The sequence below is a fragment of the Anas platyrhynchos genome, chromosome 5 (genome assembly GCF_047663525.1).
Source record: "Anas platyrhynchos isolate ZD024472 breed Pekin duck chromosome 5, IASCAAS_PekinDuck_T2T, whole genome shotgun sequence".
NCBI classification, from domain to species: Eukaryota; Metazoa; Chordata; class Aves; order Anseriformes; family Anatidae; genus Anas; species Anas platyrhynchos.
In genome coordinates this window covers 17,436,076-17,453,117 of record NC_092591.1, presented here as the reverse complement: position 1 = coordinate 17,453,117, position 17,042 = coordinate 17,436,076, and the positions used below count along the sequence as shown (strand labels likewise).

At 36.8% G+C, this 17,042-nt stretch overlaps 1 protein-coding gene across 5 annotated transcripts in view; it reads right to left on the bottom strand.

Moving 5' to 3' along the window:
• TTC7B (tetratricopeptide repeat domain 7B) overlaps positions 1-17,042 on the bottom strand; it is a 132,577-nt gene that overhangs the window by 47,056 nt on the left and 68,479 nt on the right. For all 5 annotated transcript variants that reach the window (XM_038180033.2, XM_038180036.2, XM_038180034.2 and 2 more), the window contains one exon: positions 3,273-3,389. In XM_038180033.2, coding sequence (XP_038035961.1) covers positions 3,273-3,389 — 117 coding nt within the window. The remainder of the gene's footprint in view (positions 1-3,272; positions 3,390-17,042) is intronic.

The following is a 17,042-nucleotide window of genomic DNA, read 5'->3' as shown; positions in this document are numbered from 1 at the left end:
AAGCACATCACTGGTATCTTGGTTTGCTCTGTTTTGCTAATGCGAACTAAGAACTGGAAAACAATTGAACTATTTTCTAACATACTTCAAGAAGCAAGCTGAATAGAAACATGGTTGATGTAATCACTCCATAGACCTTCCAAAGCCTTGCATCTCAGAATATTTTTTTGTTTTAAAATTAAAAAATTAAAGAGAAAAAACTGACTAAAGACAATTAAAAAAAAAAAAAATCAGCTGAACAAAGGAAAGACAGAGTGTTGCATTTAACACTTACACTTGGTGGTGTATCTAGCTATTCATAATTTATTTTCATTAGTAAAAGATTATTGAGAACACTGAAACCAAGTTTATTCCCCAAAATCTGATTAACTTGAAGAAAAAATATTTAACATCAAACAGCTTATCGGAAAAGTGCATTCTTATCTCATTGGGAATATGATGTATCAAAATTAGTTTTGAGTCTTAATTGGAATAGGAAAACATGTTTCAAATAAGCATGAAGGGTATTCAAATCTTTGAAAACCAATGTTCTAAAAAAGTTTCAAATGATTAAAACCCCCCCTTTTTTTTTTTTATTGCCCTAAAGAACGACAAGAAAATTCTTCAATTGTTTTCAGTGCAAAAACTGTTGTCAAACAGTGCTTTTCAACAAAAAACATGTGTTAAAATTACAGAGGTTGGAAAACCTGAGTATTCACAACAATGTTTTATTATTATTTTTCATTACATCTTGAGTGCAATTGTATGAACAGAACTTCCCAGTCACATTTCATGTTAGAGTGATAATTGTTATGCCAGTCAGACGGATTTGGATTATGATGATACAAAGTGAAAATATTCAGCCCTTACATTTCACATGGACCATCCAAAGGAAGACTACAGTTTGGTATAACTCAAAATGTAATTCATGAAACCACTCTCTTTCCATCACAGCACTTATTCATGGTCCTTTCCATTCCATCCACAATTTAATTTTAATTTCATCATAAACCAGAGCTTCAAGAAAAGTTTTAAGTGTCAAGATAAAAAAAAAAAATAGTAGTAAAAACTGAAAATTGAATGAGATGCAAAGTAATCCTTGTTAATTTTTTCACTTGGATGTTTTCGAAGAAAAATGGAGACATGATCATTAGCAAACATTGCTGTGAAAATCTTACTCTTTGTCAGCTTCTGTAACCAATACTTATGTCTGAAGGAAGCATTGCCTAATGTGTCCTTAATGTGGCACAGTAGCTCTTAGCACAACAACAAAGTAATGACAAGCCATGACAAGCCCTGCTATGTGTAAGATGGAAGGTGAAAAGTTGCGTGGAATACACACAAAGCCACACACAAATTAAGCTTACATAGAAATTTTAACTATCCTGCACAGCAGAGCCTTCTGATAGAGTTCTTAACTCCACTCCACACCCCTCCCTAGCTCCTTTCCCCCAAACTAAACCAACTGGAGAAAAAAACCTAAAAATCCCACCCAGTAGGTTAGAAGATAAACTCTTTCCTAGGTCCTTGCTGCTAGCTTCTGTGACTTGGAATTGCAAAAAAAGTCAGCTCAAAGCTTTCTGGTTGCTCATGTACTTGCTCCCTGTCATCTCCAAGTCCTGCTCCCTACTCCATAGTGCAGCACCAGAGTCACTATGACGGAGCTATGACTGACTCAGGTAGGGACGCCCCAGGCTCTTCCTCCAAACTTTTCTATTCTAAACTGCTTACTAGCTTCCCAATGTAATTTTCCCTTTCTGGTCCTAAGTTTCCAACTCTTCCAACCTTCTTAGAGACACATGTTATTACATAACTGAGCTCAAACTAAGTGAGACCAAAAACTGGACAGATAATGTTCATCACACTTCTATATCCGATACCATCTGGTACAGATATCTTCTGCACCACCTCCTGTCCAGAAACTACCAACCTCTTCAACAAGCTGATGGCAAGTAATCCTGCTTTTACCTGGTAATTCTACAGGTGCTTGATAAACATGTTGTACAGCTACCAGCATGGATATCTGCAAAGCTAAATTAGCAGCTTTCCTGTTTATTTCATAGGTGGTCCAAATATATGCGGCAAAGGAAAATACATGTGTCTTTTGGAAACCCAAAGAGGACTCAACTTATCCAAATACCTGCTAGGCCCTTTGAAGAACCTAACTAGCTTCATAACTGTCCTGGTTTCAGTTAGCACAGAATTAATTTTCTTCCTAGTAGCTGGTGGAATGCTGTGTTTTGGCTTAGGATGAGAAGAGTGCTGATAACACCCCGATGCTTTAATTGTTGCAGAGCAGTGCTTATACTAAGCCAAGGACATCTCAGCCTTTTGCTCTGTCCTGCCAACGGGCAGGCTGGGGGTGCAGTAAGAGCTGGGAGGGGACAGACCCAGGACAGGTGACCCAAACTAGCCAAAGGGGTATTCCATACCATCTGACGTCATGCTAAACAATATATAGGGGTGGCTAGCCGGGGGGAGGGGGCGGGACTGCTCGGGGTTAGGCTGGGCATCGGTCAGCGAGTGGTGAGCAATTGCATTGTGCATCACTTGTTTGTACATACTATTATTACTTTCCTATTATCACCATTGTATTATTATTGTTATTATTTTATTATTATTTTGTTATTATTATTTTCCTGTCTTATTAAACTGTCTTTATCTCAACTCACGGGCTTCACTTTCCATTTCTCTCCCCCGTCCCAGAGAGGGAGGGGGGAGGGTGAGCGAACGGCTGCGTGGTGTTTAGCTGCCGGCCGGGTTAAACCACGACAATAACCTAGTTTCAGACCTTCCTTTAAAAGAAGACACGTTGATTTTCCAAGCATGTCATAGTTATCTATGTGACCTCCACTATTTCTATAGTCTTAATTAATGTCTAGCCCTCTTTCACTCTATTTAGTGTAAGTCCTTGAACTAAATTTCTACTACAGCAATCTCTCTACTAGAACAAAAAGATATAAAAAAAAAATCTGTAACCGAGATCAGGAGGAAAACCAAAACAATATCAGCACATCGAGCAACATCAAGGACAATAGCAGAGTTACACAATATCCACAATCAGTTCTCACCACAGTTTATTAACTTTGATGCAACTTACTTCACAGAACTCTAGGTGGTTCCTCCTTATCTGTCAAGTATTATCTTTGCAGTTCCAGCTCCCCAGATTTCCAGAGGATTAGTTTGTTCATTCAAAATACCAAACCACGTAAAATCAGGACTAATATTGACCTGGGATGCTACAGAGCAAGGCATTAATGAATCCCACATTCCAGAATTCTACAGCATCTTACCTTGGGTTAGTGAGATTATAGCAGGACTTCCAGATCTGTAGCATGTGTTTACAAGTAAGGAGTGCTTCATCTGGGCCTCTGCACAAGGATTCCAATTTGACTTTTGTAAACAGTAATCTGGTGAAAAGGGAAATAAAATTAAGAAAAAGACAACAGATTCTGATTTTTTTTTTTAAAGATGCCCAATATCTAACTGGAGAAATAACAATTTCAAAGCTGGTGTTAATCTAAATATTTGTTTTATGAAGTAATGACAATACAGTCAAATACCTAATGTCATCAAAACAATAGTGATTTTCACAAAATGGCCTTTTCAACTGGATAGAAACAGTGGTTTATGGGAATTCATTTATTTATTACACTTATAGAAGACTACATAGCTTAGTGAAATTAGCAGCACTGTTACAAACAGTCTTTTACATGTACATGTTGTTTGTTTTAGTGATGGCTTCATTAAGGAAAATCTTTACCACTTTTATGAGAAAGGAAAGTGTTTTCCATAAATTGGCTCACATGATAGTTATCTAATCTTAACTGAGAAAGAAAACAAGTCAGTATTGATACATGCTACTTGCCTATAATATAAACTTCTTTACCATCAAATCCTATTATAGGAAATGGAAGAGGCTATATTGAGAAAGATACCACTAGATGAGATAGATATATGGGAGGTCATCAGCATTAGTAAGGTTAAGAAGAAAATGTTGCTTCATGCTACTTTATGTTGCTGCCAACAGACACTGAAATTGACATTTGACTTGAATTTTGAACAGTCTGAACATTTCAAAGTGAGAACCTAAAGAAAGCACATCATTCATAATGTACGCAACAGACTTCCTTAAAGGGAGCAAACATGTTTTCTGGAAGCCACCATAAATTAATTCTGATTTCAAAGGTGATATTTCTAATGGCAGCAACACAAAGCACATAGCCTCAGAAGGTGATGACTGTGTATTCCTTTATTTATGCTATAAACTAATGTATCAGTAGAAAGTTCTCCACAAAGATTAAATTAGGCACACACCTTCCTGGACAATTAAAGAATATAAGTGCAATAGAACAACAAAGGAACAACATTGGTATGCATATTTACAGAAGTCAGAACATTTGTGAACAGATAATACACTAGAAAAACACAAATTTAAAGGTAATTTTAGTACGTTTTAAGATTAAAGAGCACAAAGCAGGAGGAGAGGATACAAATAAAATTGTTAGCCTACTTTCCATTTTTAAACCCAGGTGTACTTCGGCATTTTACTCCAGTACAACCTTAATTACCCTAAGTGAAAATTTTATATGATTGGTCATATGGTTTGTGTGGGAAGACTGAGAAGGGTGTAGAGGGTGGGCATGTGTGAAAGCTCAGAACTTTCTTATCCCAAATACAAACTTTGAGGCTGCTAATAGTAACCACAAACTGCCAGAGCGTTTTCTCAAGAATAAGAAGTGACAGCAAGCACCTCAGCAAGCTACAGTTGCTAAAGCTATAGTGTTGCACTGAACATCCTTTGCAGAAACTACACAGCACATAAATCTGAAAAAGAATCACGCTACCTTAATTCTACAATGTGTGTGTTGGTGGGATTGAGAAAGAAATAAAATGCAGGTCACTGAATTAGTTTAAGAGAACAAGCACCCGTGGATAAGCAAGGTAAATAAGGCCATATGGAGCATCACCGGGTATTTTCTAGGAATGTAGAACAGAGAAATGAGTCATATTAGTATAGGTTTGTTCTTACTAGTAAACTGGATTTAAGTATATGGGGACCTATACAGGTCATTTAAAGTCATATTCCGAGTGTGCTCCTCTGTAGACATTAGTTTAACTGTGACTATGGCACTGGAAGAAAAAATTTCTACATCTGTCCACCGTTTTACTCAAGAGAGTAGAGACAAGTAACATCCTCCTCCCCTCATACTACTGCATCTATTCTACCTTTAACATCCCCTCTCCCCTAAATCCAACCCCAAAATAGCAAGACCTAGGAATCAAAACCCAAACCCCAAAATGAGAGAAATCTACTTCATAAAATCCATTTCTTGTTTCTCTTTATGTAGAAACAAGGGAGATTGAAGATTTTACAGATTGAAGAGCCTATAGAAGGGTTTTCTGATTGTTTGTTTTATCTGTGATTTTAAAGCGTTTTACAAAAGGCATGGCTCTTAAGTTCATTAGCACCAAATTTACAAGTCATTCTAGAAACAATTTAATTGTAATACTTGCCTTGGTTCACTCTATCTGTAAACTGTATATATAACATAACATTAACAGCCTTCAAGCATTTAAGACTTCCAGGAATAATGTAGTAGAGAGAAGGCAGGGGGTCCGCAAACCACTAAGATTAAGCATGCAGCAGCTAAAAGAAAAATTTAGTGGGAGATGGGAAAGGATTTGATTAAGAAATTACTTATATACACATGCAAAAAACAGCAAGAGTCTGCGCGAGAAAAGTTTAAGAACTTGGACTACTAGTGGAGGATTCAAGGGAAAGATAGCAGAAGAGAAATATACAAGCAAGAATTAAAGCAGCACATCTGAATTTGATGTTTTTTATGCAATTGGAACACATGCAACAACATCATCTCTGTTCCTTATGCATTATAGCAATAGAGGGGCCTGCATGACTGCAGGTTTCCTAAAACAGAAACAGTAAACTGAAAGTAATAAAGGCTACAAAACTATATCTAATGAAAAAAATGCATACAAAAAGTACACTGGTGTGGTATTATCCACAGACTAAAGCAAAAATAATCTTTCCAATACAAAAAAGTTGTACCTGTAAAGCCGCAGAGAGCAGTTTCTCTAAGTCTGAGAAATATTTTGACTATAAATCACAGAATAACTAAGACATTTTAGAATAGTCAAAAGGCATTTTAATAGAAAAGTGAAAAACTGCCAACTAAACATTTACTTAACAAATGGGGGAAGGAAGGGAAGAAAGAATCAGAGTCATTCAGTTTGGAAAAGCAGAAGGCACACCATGTGATGAACAGGTCTCTCAAAGTTAATTCTTCCAAGTTCCCCTGAAACATTACTGGAAGTATGAGTCAGTAACAAAATAAACAAGTAGCTCAGGGGCAAGTAGCATCAGGAAGGTTTACAAAGCCATGAAGGGTACATCAACTGAAAAAGGATTTTTTTTGTAAGGCCAACTTACAAAAGCATCTGTGGAAATCACTCTTCTGGAACACTGCCTGCATTACTGACACAGTTATAGGCTTAAAAAAGACAGTCCTAATAATTTTCACATCCATTTTTAATATGCCATTAAAACTGAGAGATAGGATGATGAAAATCAAGCTGTACGTTTTATAAGAGTATGAAGTCATCTAGTTCTGTCTGTTTTTAAGAATCTGATGTTTGAAGTACTGGCACGCAGTGCAGCACAAAACATGACAAAGTAACCACAGCATGGTGGAACAGCACTTGTGATTATGAGTGCAAGTAGTGAGGAATAGTCAATATTCAAAATAGAAATGAAGTGCGGAACAATATCTGTCAGTGATGTGTGAAACTGGAATAAATATAACAGATAAGAACAGCAATCTGTTTGGGTCAAATCCTTTGTGGAAGGAAAGTAGGTAAAACAGGTTCTGTTAAAGAAACTAGACTAGCGAGGCATTTGTTGGAGCATCAGTATTTCATAAGGAAACAGATCTTTGACATTAGATTACAAAAAGAGAAAAAAAAAAAAAAAAAAAAAAAAAGGAGAATTGCATCTTTTTAGGAGACTAATTATCCAGACAAAATGGGGAACAAATCAAACTCTTAAGTGGAAGGTCTTAGCTATTCTTGGAGCTAACAGCTGATACATTTATGAAATAGTTACTGAAGCAGCAAATGACTCCATTAAATTTAAGACTGTTCTCACTAACTAATGAGGACTTTATAAAGCAGCTACTTATAACCTAATCCATAAACTGCTGGATTTTTGTTTAAATAAAGAGTGAAAATTCACTAATGGGTTTATAGCTAGGCCTTTGAATTTCAACAGGAACAGTGTGATAAACTTGACATCTGAGATGCAAAGAAGTCTGCCCTTTAACAGAAAGATGATGAAATTTTTCAGGAACTGTATCTGAAGTTGAAAGAGGTAAAACTCGATGTTTGACAAGCCAATCAACAATAACATTGTGCAAGTAAGATATCAAATGTGCAGAGATCCTACCAAGAACAGTGGGAGAAAGGAAAAAAGAAGAGAAAGAAAGATCAGTACAGAAAGCTGTATCTTTGGTGCATGTTAAAAAGTAAAGCTAAACTAGACCCTGAAAAGGATATTAAATAAAAAATTAGTCTTTAAGGACTGTTTTTGTCCTTAATTAGGAGGAAAAAATCATGAATCAACCCCACCACTACCCTAATCCTTATCTATGTTGTCGCAGATATGAAAACAAAGAAAAATGGAGGACAGGAACACTTTAATAGCGAATACAGTTAACACAGTCAAAAATAGTCCCTTCCTTAGAACTGTGCAAAGAGTCACACAGAAGATTGCTGGCAGTGAAAACGTTAAAGAAAATATCACATCTGTAATGACTGGAGAACAGCAGCTATACTGTCACTGGTCTTTCAAGAGAGAAGACACAAACCAGTAACATGACAAAAAAATAACATCCAAAATAAAAGGAAGATTAATTAGGTAACATTGTTACAGGAAAATGTGTCACAATGAAATTATAACAAAGAGAGATTGTACCAAGCAATCTGGGTAACAGTTATCCCAAACCAGAGCTGCCCAACGGCCAGGTTCATCAGTCAGACAGCTGTCAAGAGGGCAGGTGCCATTCTTGAAAGCACTGCTTGAAGCAGACAGAGAAAGAAACTGCCACTGTGCAACAGCCTCATGAGAACACATCTGGAATGCTATACATAACTATATATAATCTTCAGTATAATAGTTCCACACACAGAGATAAAAAAATTAATTGGAGCAGCTGCAGAGCAAGGTTGTGAGGGTGATCAGCTGACTGGAGACTAAGGGTTATGAAAAGTACTTCATTTAGTCAGCCTACCAAAACAGAAGCCAAAAAGAGATACAATCTCTATCTACAAATACAGATGAAAGGAAAAGAACAATTTAACCAGAGGACAATGTTTTCAGAAAGCCTAGTGCACATAAAGGCCATATAGACTATCAAAACATCCAGGATGGAAATTGGGTCTCTCAAGATTGTCAATGAAATTGTACAACAGACTGCTTCCTTGGTTTGTTTTGGACAGACTCCAAAAGAGGTGGAGCAAACAACCTAATTGTTCTTAAAATATACACAATGACTTCAAGAAAAGCACTATAGAATAGGATAGCTGAAATAAGGAATCCTTGTGACTTCCGAGGTTCTCGATAAGGCTCTATTTCCCAATCAATATAAGCTATCCTCCTAAAACAATCTGAAGCTTTCCCTGCCAACCAACCAGTGTCATTTGAAGCACAGTCCAGAACACATGAATCTGCAAAACAAAACTGCTGTCTTAATTATAACTCTTCCTTTCTTCTCAGCAAGTCTGTTTCACTTTTGAAATAAAACATCCAGATGCTGCAACAATGTCAGGCAATTAGGACAAGTCAGTATGTCAAATACTGGCAGATACTCCTACTCTCTAGAATGAATTAAAAATTTATAGTGAAGACTGATCTCTGCTCTGTGACAAGTAACACTATCAGCACAGAGAAGCCTTAGTTCTTTCAGTGAACAGGTATTACTTACCTCGGCTATCATTTCCAAGCCAGCTGCTTTGCTTTTGGTATCAAGCAAGTCATTTTTGCATGTTGCTGTGCACCATATGAGCATACCAGCTTGGATGGGCCAAAGCTGGAAATCTATAGTTCACACACTACCATATAGAAGAGACGTGCCTTTCATTCTGCATTTCTTTAAATCTTGGCAACACAACGTGTTCTTCCACTCGATCTGCCTACTACAGCAGTATCATCAATCATAGCAGTAATCAGGAATCGCCCTAAGGTTCCTCAGACTGAGCAACTTCCTGTTACAAACTTTTAATTCCACTAGATTTCTTCTAAAGGGTCCATATCCCTATATCCTGACCAAAAATGAACAGACTGCACTATTTTCCATTAGGATTTGGAGTAATTTCATTATTATTCTCTTCTTATATAAATTATTTATGTGATTCAGGGATTGAAGAACATAAGGAAGAGGTATACCATCACTGAAAGTTTGCGCTTTGAGAAATATTAGCCCTATAGCATAACATGCCAGAAGCCTTGCTGAGAACCCTTCAAGGACTCCTCTGCATGCAGTGAGGTCAGGCGAAGCATACTCAGCACAACATACACAAGAGTGAACATACACAAGAGTGAACACTTGAAGAAGCTAAAATTTGAAAGGACAGATCTAATCCACATGTGTACAATGCAGGATTAAAAATACAACTACCATTATGTTATGTTCTGCATAAATTGAGTACACTTTATATGCTATAAGAGAACCTTTCAAAGTAGTACAATAGTTGCATTTCTAACTTCTAAGTGAAGTTAAGAGTTACATTTCTAACAGTATTTTTACATCATTATCAACCATTAAGAGGTGGTAGGAAAGTAATTAAAATACTGGCAGCCCCATAAAAATGACAGCAATCAACATATTCACACAGAAAGCATCAAAGCACAGTCACCTCGATAACAACCATATTAATTTCTACAGTAGCATAAATAATAATAAACTTTATATTATCTACATCCTATTTATTCTTTTTAATCTGTAAGAATAAACTTTATATAGTTAACACTTACAGCCTATTACTTATTAGAGCACAAAAGAAAGAAAACAAAGTTCTGCATAAAGACACATAATATTTCACATTGATTTCACATTTAAGTGCCCATTTGACATACCCCATAACTTTAAATCCTGGAACGCTAGGAAAATCCAAGAGAAGGTGTTCTGTTTTTAAAACTAGACATGACATTAAAAACACACGTGCAAACCTCACCAAGTCTAAATGTATGACTTCTGAAACGTTAGACTATGACCCTATATAAAATAAATAAAATAAGAATAAAATCACAGAAAGGCCAATGCAGATCACTACAGAATGATATCAAAGTCTGGAAGTGAACAATTTTTTTGATACAGACTTTTTCCAAATGAGCTGAACTTAAGCAAAAAGATAATTATGTTGATGTAAACTTATGTTTACACACACACTTCATATAATCACAGCTAATTTCTGTAACAAAGCCATCAGTGTCAACAGATTGTATAAATTAAATCAGATTAACTGACAGATGCCACAGTAATTAAGGTGGGAAATCAGTACAAAGTGTGTCTAAAATTTATTTTGAACATATATTATTTAATGTTTATGATTTGAGAGAATATAAATTTATTCACCTTTCCCAAAGTTTTAGGAAAGTGCATTTCTTGCACTTAACAATTATATACATGGGAAAGACTTCTGATATAAATTATAGGTATCATTAAAGAAGCCAAACCTTAGTATATACTAAGAGAAATTGAAATTGTTATCAGCCAGTGTTCTTCTGACAGCCTTGCAATTATTCATGAATATATGGTTTAGAAGAAAAAGGTTAAAAGAAAATCCTGAAGTTCACAGTGTTAACTTCATTCACAGTCCAGAATTTGACAACAGATTACAGTCTGCAGTTTTGTAGCTTCTTTTAAAAGGAGAAGGTAAGATTGACTGTTGTAAGACCCTTCATTCAGGAATTCCACTTGTATCCAATGGGACTCGAATTTATATGTAATATACTCTCCTAATGCAAAGATCCTTGTAACAGCGCAGTAGGAAACTTTCCAATCAATTTCTTCAGTAGCACAGATTAACAGCTCTCAAGCTGGATTTCTTTTTAAAAAGAGCATATAGTTGCAAGAATAAATACAGCCTTTGCACTCTAAAGTGGAAACGCATCATAGAAATAAGTGACTGAGAAGCAAACAAGAATGCTAGTAAATAGGTAATTGGACTTAAACTCCCAATGAAGCAATTATGCTCAAAATAATTAACACATTCCTTTCCAATGGAGATAGTTCTTTGTAGATAGCAATGATAAGCAATATGGAAGTATTGTGTGCAGCTCCTGTTTACATACGATGAAAATGCTGGCTGCAGTACCCAAGTGCAACACATAACTAAAAGGTTACAGAACGTGCCCTGCTATCAGGAACATTCTCAACAGAAAGGACGTTTAGAGGTGACTTGATTATAGTAGCTACCACCAGAGTACGAAGGCACTAGTACTACACATTGCTTAGTAAAGAATATGCAAAAACTAATGTCTGGAAGCAAATAAAGGAACAGCTCAAATTAAGAACAAAAATTCAGTTTTCATGAAGAGTGCCAAATAAAAACGAACTACCACATGCTGCAGTGGTATCTCCAGCTTCTGATGTGTCCGTACCAAAATCAGAACTATATGATCATCAAAACAAAAGATGACATAATTGCAAAAAATTAACTGACAGGAAGAATGTCAACATGAAGCTAGATATAATGTGGAACAAGCATATTTTAATAAAGGATTTACATTAAATGATTTTACATGCCTCACTTCTATCATCATAATTTAAGTAAGTAAATGAATTCAGAGAGGTGTCTGCTGAAACTGCAATGTGCAACCTTGCACAGTCAGTCTACTTAAGTTTTCAGGAAAGTTTTACTATCGGGAAAGATGTAAACATAAACTGAACAAATTAATCTTATTTCCTGATGATTTCTTTTGAATTTCTGTGATATTGCTGCCCAATCAAATTTTGTCTCCTTATCCTGAAGCCAGTTTCCTCTTCCCCACTTAATCACATCTGCTCCTGATTTTTGTTTTAAGTGTCAACAATTGAGAATTAGTCTCCTTTACCCAAGTCACAGTTACAAGGTAGCAAAACAAATAATGAGAGGAGGTTACCAAGTACAACTATTCACAATGTGTATTTGAATTATTTTTTCAGCTGCTTCTATCAGTCCAGTTCCTTCAGGAAATCTGATGAACTGCATCACTAGATCACCAACATTGGCAACAGGAGATCAAGAAACCAAGTCTAAACTTCGTTAAAACATTTGAAATGCATCCAATTTAACAATAATAATAATAAAAATCTCCTAAAGCATTTTTCAATCAACCACCAAGAATACTAGAAGGTGTGAAACCTGATCCAAAAGATTCAGAAAAAGTGACAGATTTCTCTAGTGACTAAATAAAGCAGAAGGGTAATCTCTTCCAACTTTGGTTGGACAAATCCCCAGTACTGGGAGGCCCATATACACAGGAACACAGATAAAATAAAAATAGCGATTTCAGATGGCTCTTGGAAGCCTAACTCTCAAACAGGCAAAGGATACAACAAAATCAGCCCTCAGATCCCAAAATAACAAGATAAGAATCTTCTGGAAAGCACGAATAAGTATCTTTACTGTGCATTGGATGGCCTCCACTGCACCCTTTAAAATAAGATTTCCTATATATTTATTCACAGAGCGGTAGCATTGCTTCTTTGCAGACAAAAGCAGTAGTCAGTCCTGTGACATTTGGTGGAGGTGTATTTATACATGGTGTATGCCATCTTATGAACTCAATGTCCCTAAGAAAATGTAAATCTGTAAACTATAATGAAGATAGTTTCTGACTGAAGCCAGAACAAATTAGTTATACTTGAAAACTTTTTGTTTTCTTGCCTTGAACACCCTGCGGCAGCCAGCTCATGGCCTGAGCTGGGACTCCTTCAATCAAGTTCCAGAGAAGTATCTATAGCCCAGCCATGCCTAGCAAATAGAACAGTCAGGGATAATACCCTGAGGCCAATGACCAATTTGTTACATGAAATAATATCTACCTTACAACAACATCCTGTTTAATGGACCATTCTGTAAAAGCACATCATAACAACTAATGTAAAAGAAAAAACAATGAGGGACCTAACAGAAAAAGAAAATTCACAAGTAAATGACACTGTCTTTCAGTAAAAGAGGTGATTCTCCCACTCTAATTAGCGTTGGTGCAGCCTCACCTGAAATACCGTGTGCAGTTCTGGGCTCTGCAATATGGAAAGGATGTTAAGGTCCTTGGAAAGTGTCCAGAAAACCTGGTCAGAAACATCCTGCGAGGAGGGGCTAAGGACACTTGGGCTGTCCAGTCTGGAGATGAGGAGGCTCAGAGGCGGCCTCGTTGCTCCCTGCAGCTCCCCAAGGAGGGGAAGCACAGAGGGAGGCGCCGCTCTCTGCTCCCAGCACCCGATGGCAGGTCAGGAGGGAGCTGCATGGAGCTGCACCAAGGGAGGGTCAGACTGGGCATTAGGGAAAATGCATTGACCGTGAGGGCAGTCAGACGCTGGGACAGGCTTCCTAGAGAGGTGGTTGCTGCCCCATGCCTGTCAGTGCTCAAGGGGCATTGGGACAGTGCCCTCAGTAATGTGCTTGAGCTTTTGGTTAGCCCTGGAGTGGTCAGGCAGCTGGACTAGATGATCTTTGAAGGTCCCTTCCAACAGAACTGATCTATTCTGTTGATTCTGTTCAGGACTTACACAAATATTCCCGAGAACAAACCCATTTACTCCCAAGACAGACAAGATAAAAATGAAATGGATTTGAAAAAGCATATTGTCAGAAGTTGACAAGGGTGCATACACTGACCTTTTCAGAGACACGACTTTGGCAAGGCCCCTGGACCACTACTTCTTGTCTAATCATATATTACTACCCTTTTCTCAAAGAATTCCCAGTGTTCTCTTTATCAAGAAAAAAAGAATTGCAAACTCATCCAACACCACACAAAACAGTGCAACTATTCCCCAACTTTGGGAAAACAGAATGGTGCAATTTCTTCCCTCTAGCTGATAAATACACCCATCCCACAGAACAGCAATGCACCTACCACCATACACTGCACATACCGACAGCTTTTCTGTTATACCTACTGGACAACAAGAAATGAGTTTGTTAATCAACAATCTGAGGGGAAGGTTAATAAGCTCTGTAATTCTGGGAAATCTACTGTAGCTCAGAAGGAATCCTTGAAGGACATGAAGGAAAGGATTTTAATAATTTTCAGTAGTGATACATAGGCCTGATGCTTCTGTAAAAGATTCTTGGAAGAAAAAAAATCCCTCACACTTCAACAAATGTAAATGTTTAAACTGTGAAGTCAGTCTTCAGTTGTCTTCGAACCTGCTACCATATGTCTTTCCTTTCTGAGTGTACTTAACATTAAAATAACATGCTTACACTCCTCAAATAACCCATCTGCTGTTCCCTGCTTCTCCTACTTCAAAAGCTTGTCAGCTGCTATCCATTGCAGTTCTCAATTTTCAGCATACAATTAGCTATTAATATTCATTATATATTTTGCCTAGTTATGCTAATTTCAGGCACTATAGTTGTCTTTAACTGCCCCAACACTTGAAATAATGACAGAGTACTCTTGAAAAGCTATGATGAAGAAAACGGTATCAAAAATATTTCATTAAGAAACATAACTGTCTCTTTTGGCTATGAAGTAGGGCAGACAAAAGTGTTATTTCAAGATTTTATACTATTCAAAAAAACACTAAGATATAGGCTCCTCATCACAAGCAGGTGAAAGGACAGGGAAGGGTCATGGAAAGGAATTTGTAAATAAGGCTCCTTAACATCGCACATGTAACTATGTTATGTATATTGCACAAGATGTACAAGCCCAACATTAATCAACGCTTACTTATTTCTCAATCTTCTGCCCACCCCTAAAAGCATTAAACAAAGCAGATCTGTTCATTGACATTTGTTCAAAAACAAGACAATGCAAAGATTCCCAAGAAAAGTTTTCAAAACCCTATAAAAAGGCAGAAAGCTCTTAACAGCTGAAGGATTTGATTTACTTTCAAAATGCCCTCTTCCCAAAAACTATTCTTCACTTGTCTATTTGACAAGAGCTTATCACTGAGTGTCCAAAGCATTTTGGCTTTTCTCTGTCAGCTGTCAACACTGTACAAGACAATTTAACTCAACACATTAGCCATAAAACATGACTATAGCCAATTTATGACTGGAATCCTGCATATCTAGGCACTGCCTTGAAATAACTGAGCATAGCAGTTATCTTGGGTCTTGATAATGAAATGATCTCTGAGAACTGTATATGCTATTGGTTTCACTGCAAAGATGCACTTACCACAAGCAGAGCTCTGTAGCTGGTGTTGGTGGAAATAAACTATGGGAAGAAAACTATCCCCAGGTATCAATGCAACAAAACTATCACAACCTTGCATCATCTTGAATACACCTCCAGACGGTAATGCACACCTCTGGGACTGCTTATACACTCAGAGTAGGCAATCACGGGATTAAAATAAAATACAAGGCAAACCCAAGCAGCAAAGAACTCACATGCACATCTACTCCCTTACAGTTAACTACTCTAGCACTTTAGGATATACTGTGGCTCCTTCCTGCCCACTCTCTCCTTGCTTTCAAGGCAGCGTGTCCCTGGTTCTTTACAAGGAACATCTCACCATATAGTGAGAACACAGTCTACCCTATAGTTTGATGGCTAGGCCTCCGTGCTTCATCATCTGTGGGTTTAAAACCTGTCAAGATGAAAAGGAACTGAACTGCACATTTATACTACAGGGACAAGTTGTCTAATTAAATAGTGGGAAAACTGTAACTTTTGATGAGTTCAAATGCCATTTGATGTGAATGAGATCAAAATCATGCATTTTGATTATTTCTGGAAAACATTAATACATACCTTTTTCACTTTTACAGGTATATTACTTTTTTTTCCAATAGTTTGTCCCCATATTTTGTAAGTGCTCAGAGCAGATTGCATGTTTATGCTGACAATATAATGGACTAAGGAAGAACAAACAACTCTCCACTGAAAAATAAAGCTATATCTTGCCATTAACAGCACAGTGTAACATTTGTTCATTTCTTCCCCTACGTTACATTATGATGGGACAGGAGTCTTTGGCTCTGAGAAATCTTTCTACTTAGTGACCTAGGGATACAGGGAGAAAAATCATTATCCGATCAACTCCATTCGTTTAGCAACTTTCTAACTCTACAGCTCAGAAAAGTTAACAGTAATTCAGTATGTGATGGTATGCTTACAGTGCACTTCAAACATTGAATATGAAACAACTCTAGGAATGTATCAATTTTAAAAGATTAAAAACTGACAGGTATTTACTAATTAACTACAACAGAGGAATGCTTTACAGCGTTGATTTCTCAGTATGACTCAGTGTGTTCTATGACTTCCTTGCAACCTCTGGCATTTTACAAAGATATAGAGTTAATAAAGTTCTGAAAACTTAGATTCTTTTCACCAAGAAAAGCAAAACAGAAATAGCACACAGTTATGAATAGGACAGGACAGCACTCACTGTAACAATGCATTTACAGCATGCAGAGGTATGTGGATAATAACAGTAAAAGAAATAAGAAGAAAACTATATCATATGCCCTATGTTTTACTTTAGTATTTGCCCAGTACAGAGATTTATTACACTGATAAGCTACCAAATTTTGCAAAAAAAAAAAAAAAGTTAGGTACTTGATTCTGACAAATAAAGAGAATACCAAGAAAAGCCTTGTACTATTTAGCTTACTGGGATTGCAGACATGACTGAAAGATGAAAGAAAAACGTTATGATATTTGAAATGTTTACAAAAGCTGATAAAATACCAGAGACAAATAATCAAATGTTTTAGTATATCCCAAAATCAGCAAACCTTAGAGGAACACACAAGGATTTATTCCCAGCCTGCTAGGAAGTACCATGAATTCCTGCTCTTTAAAGAAGCTGCAGTAT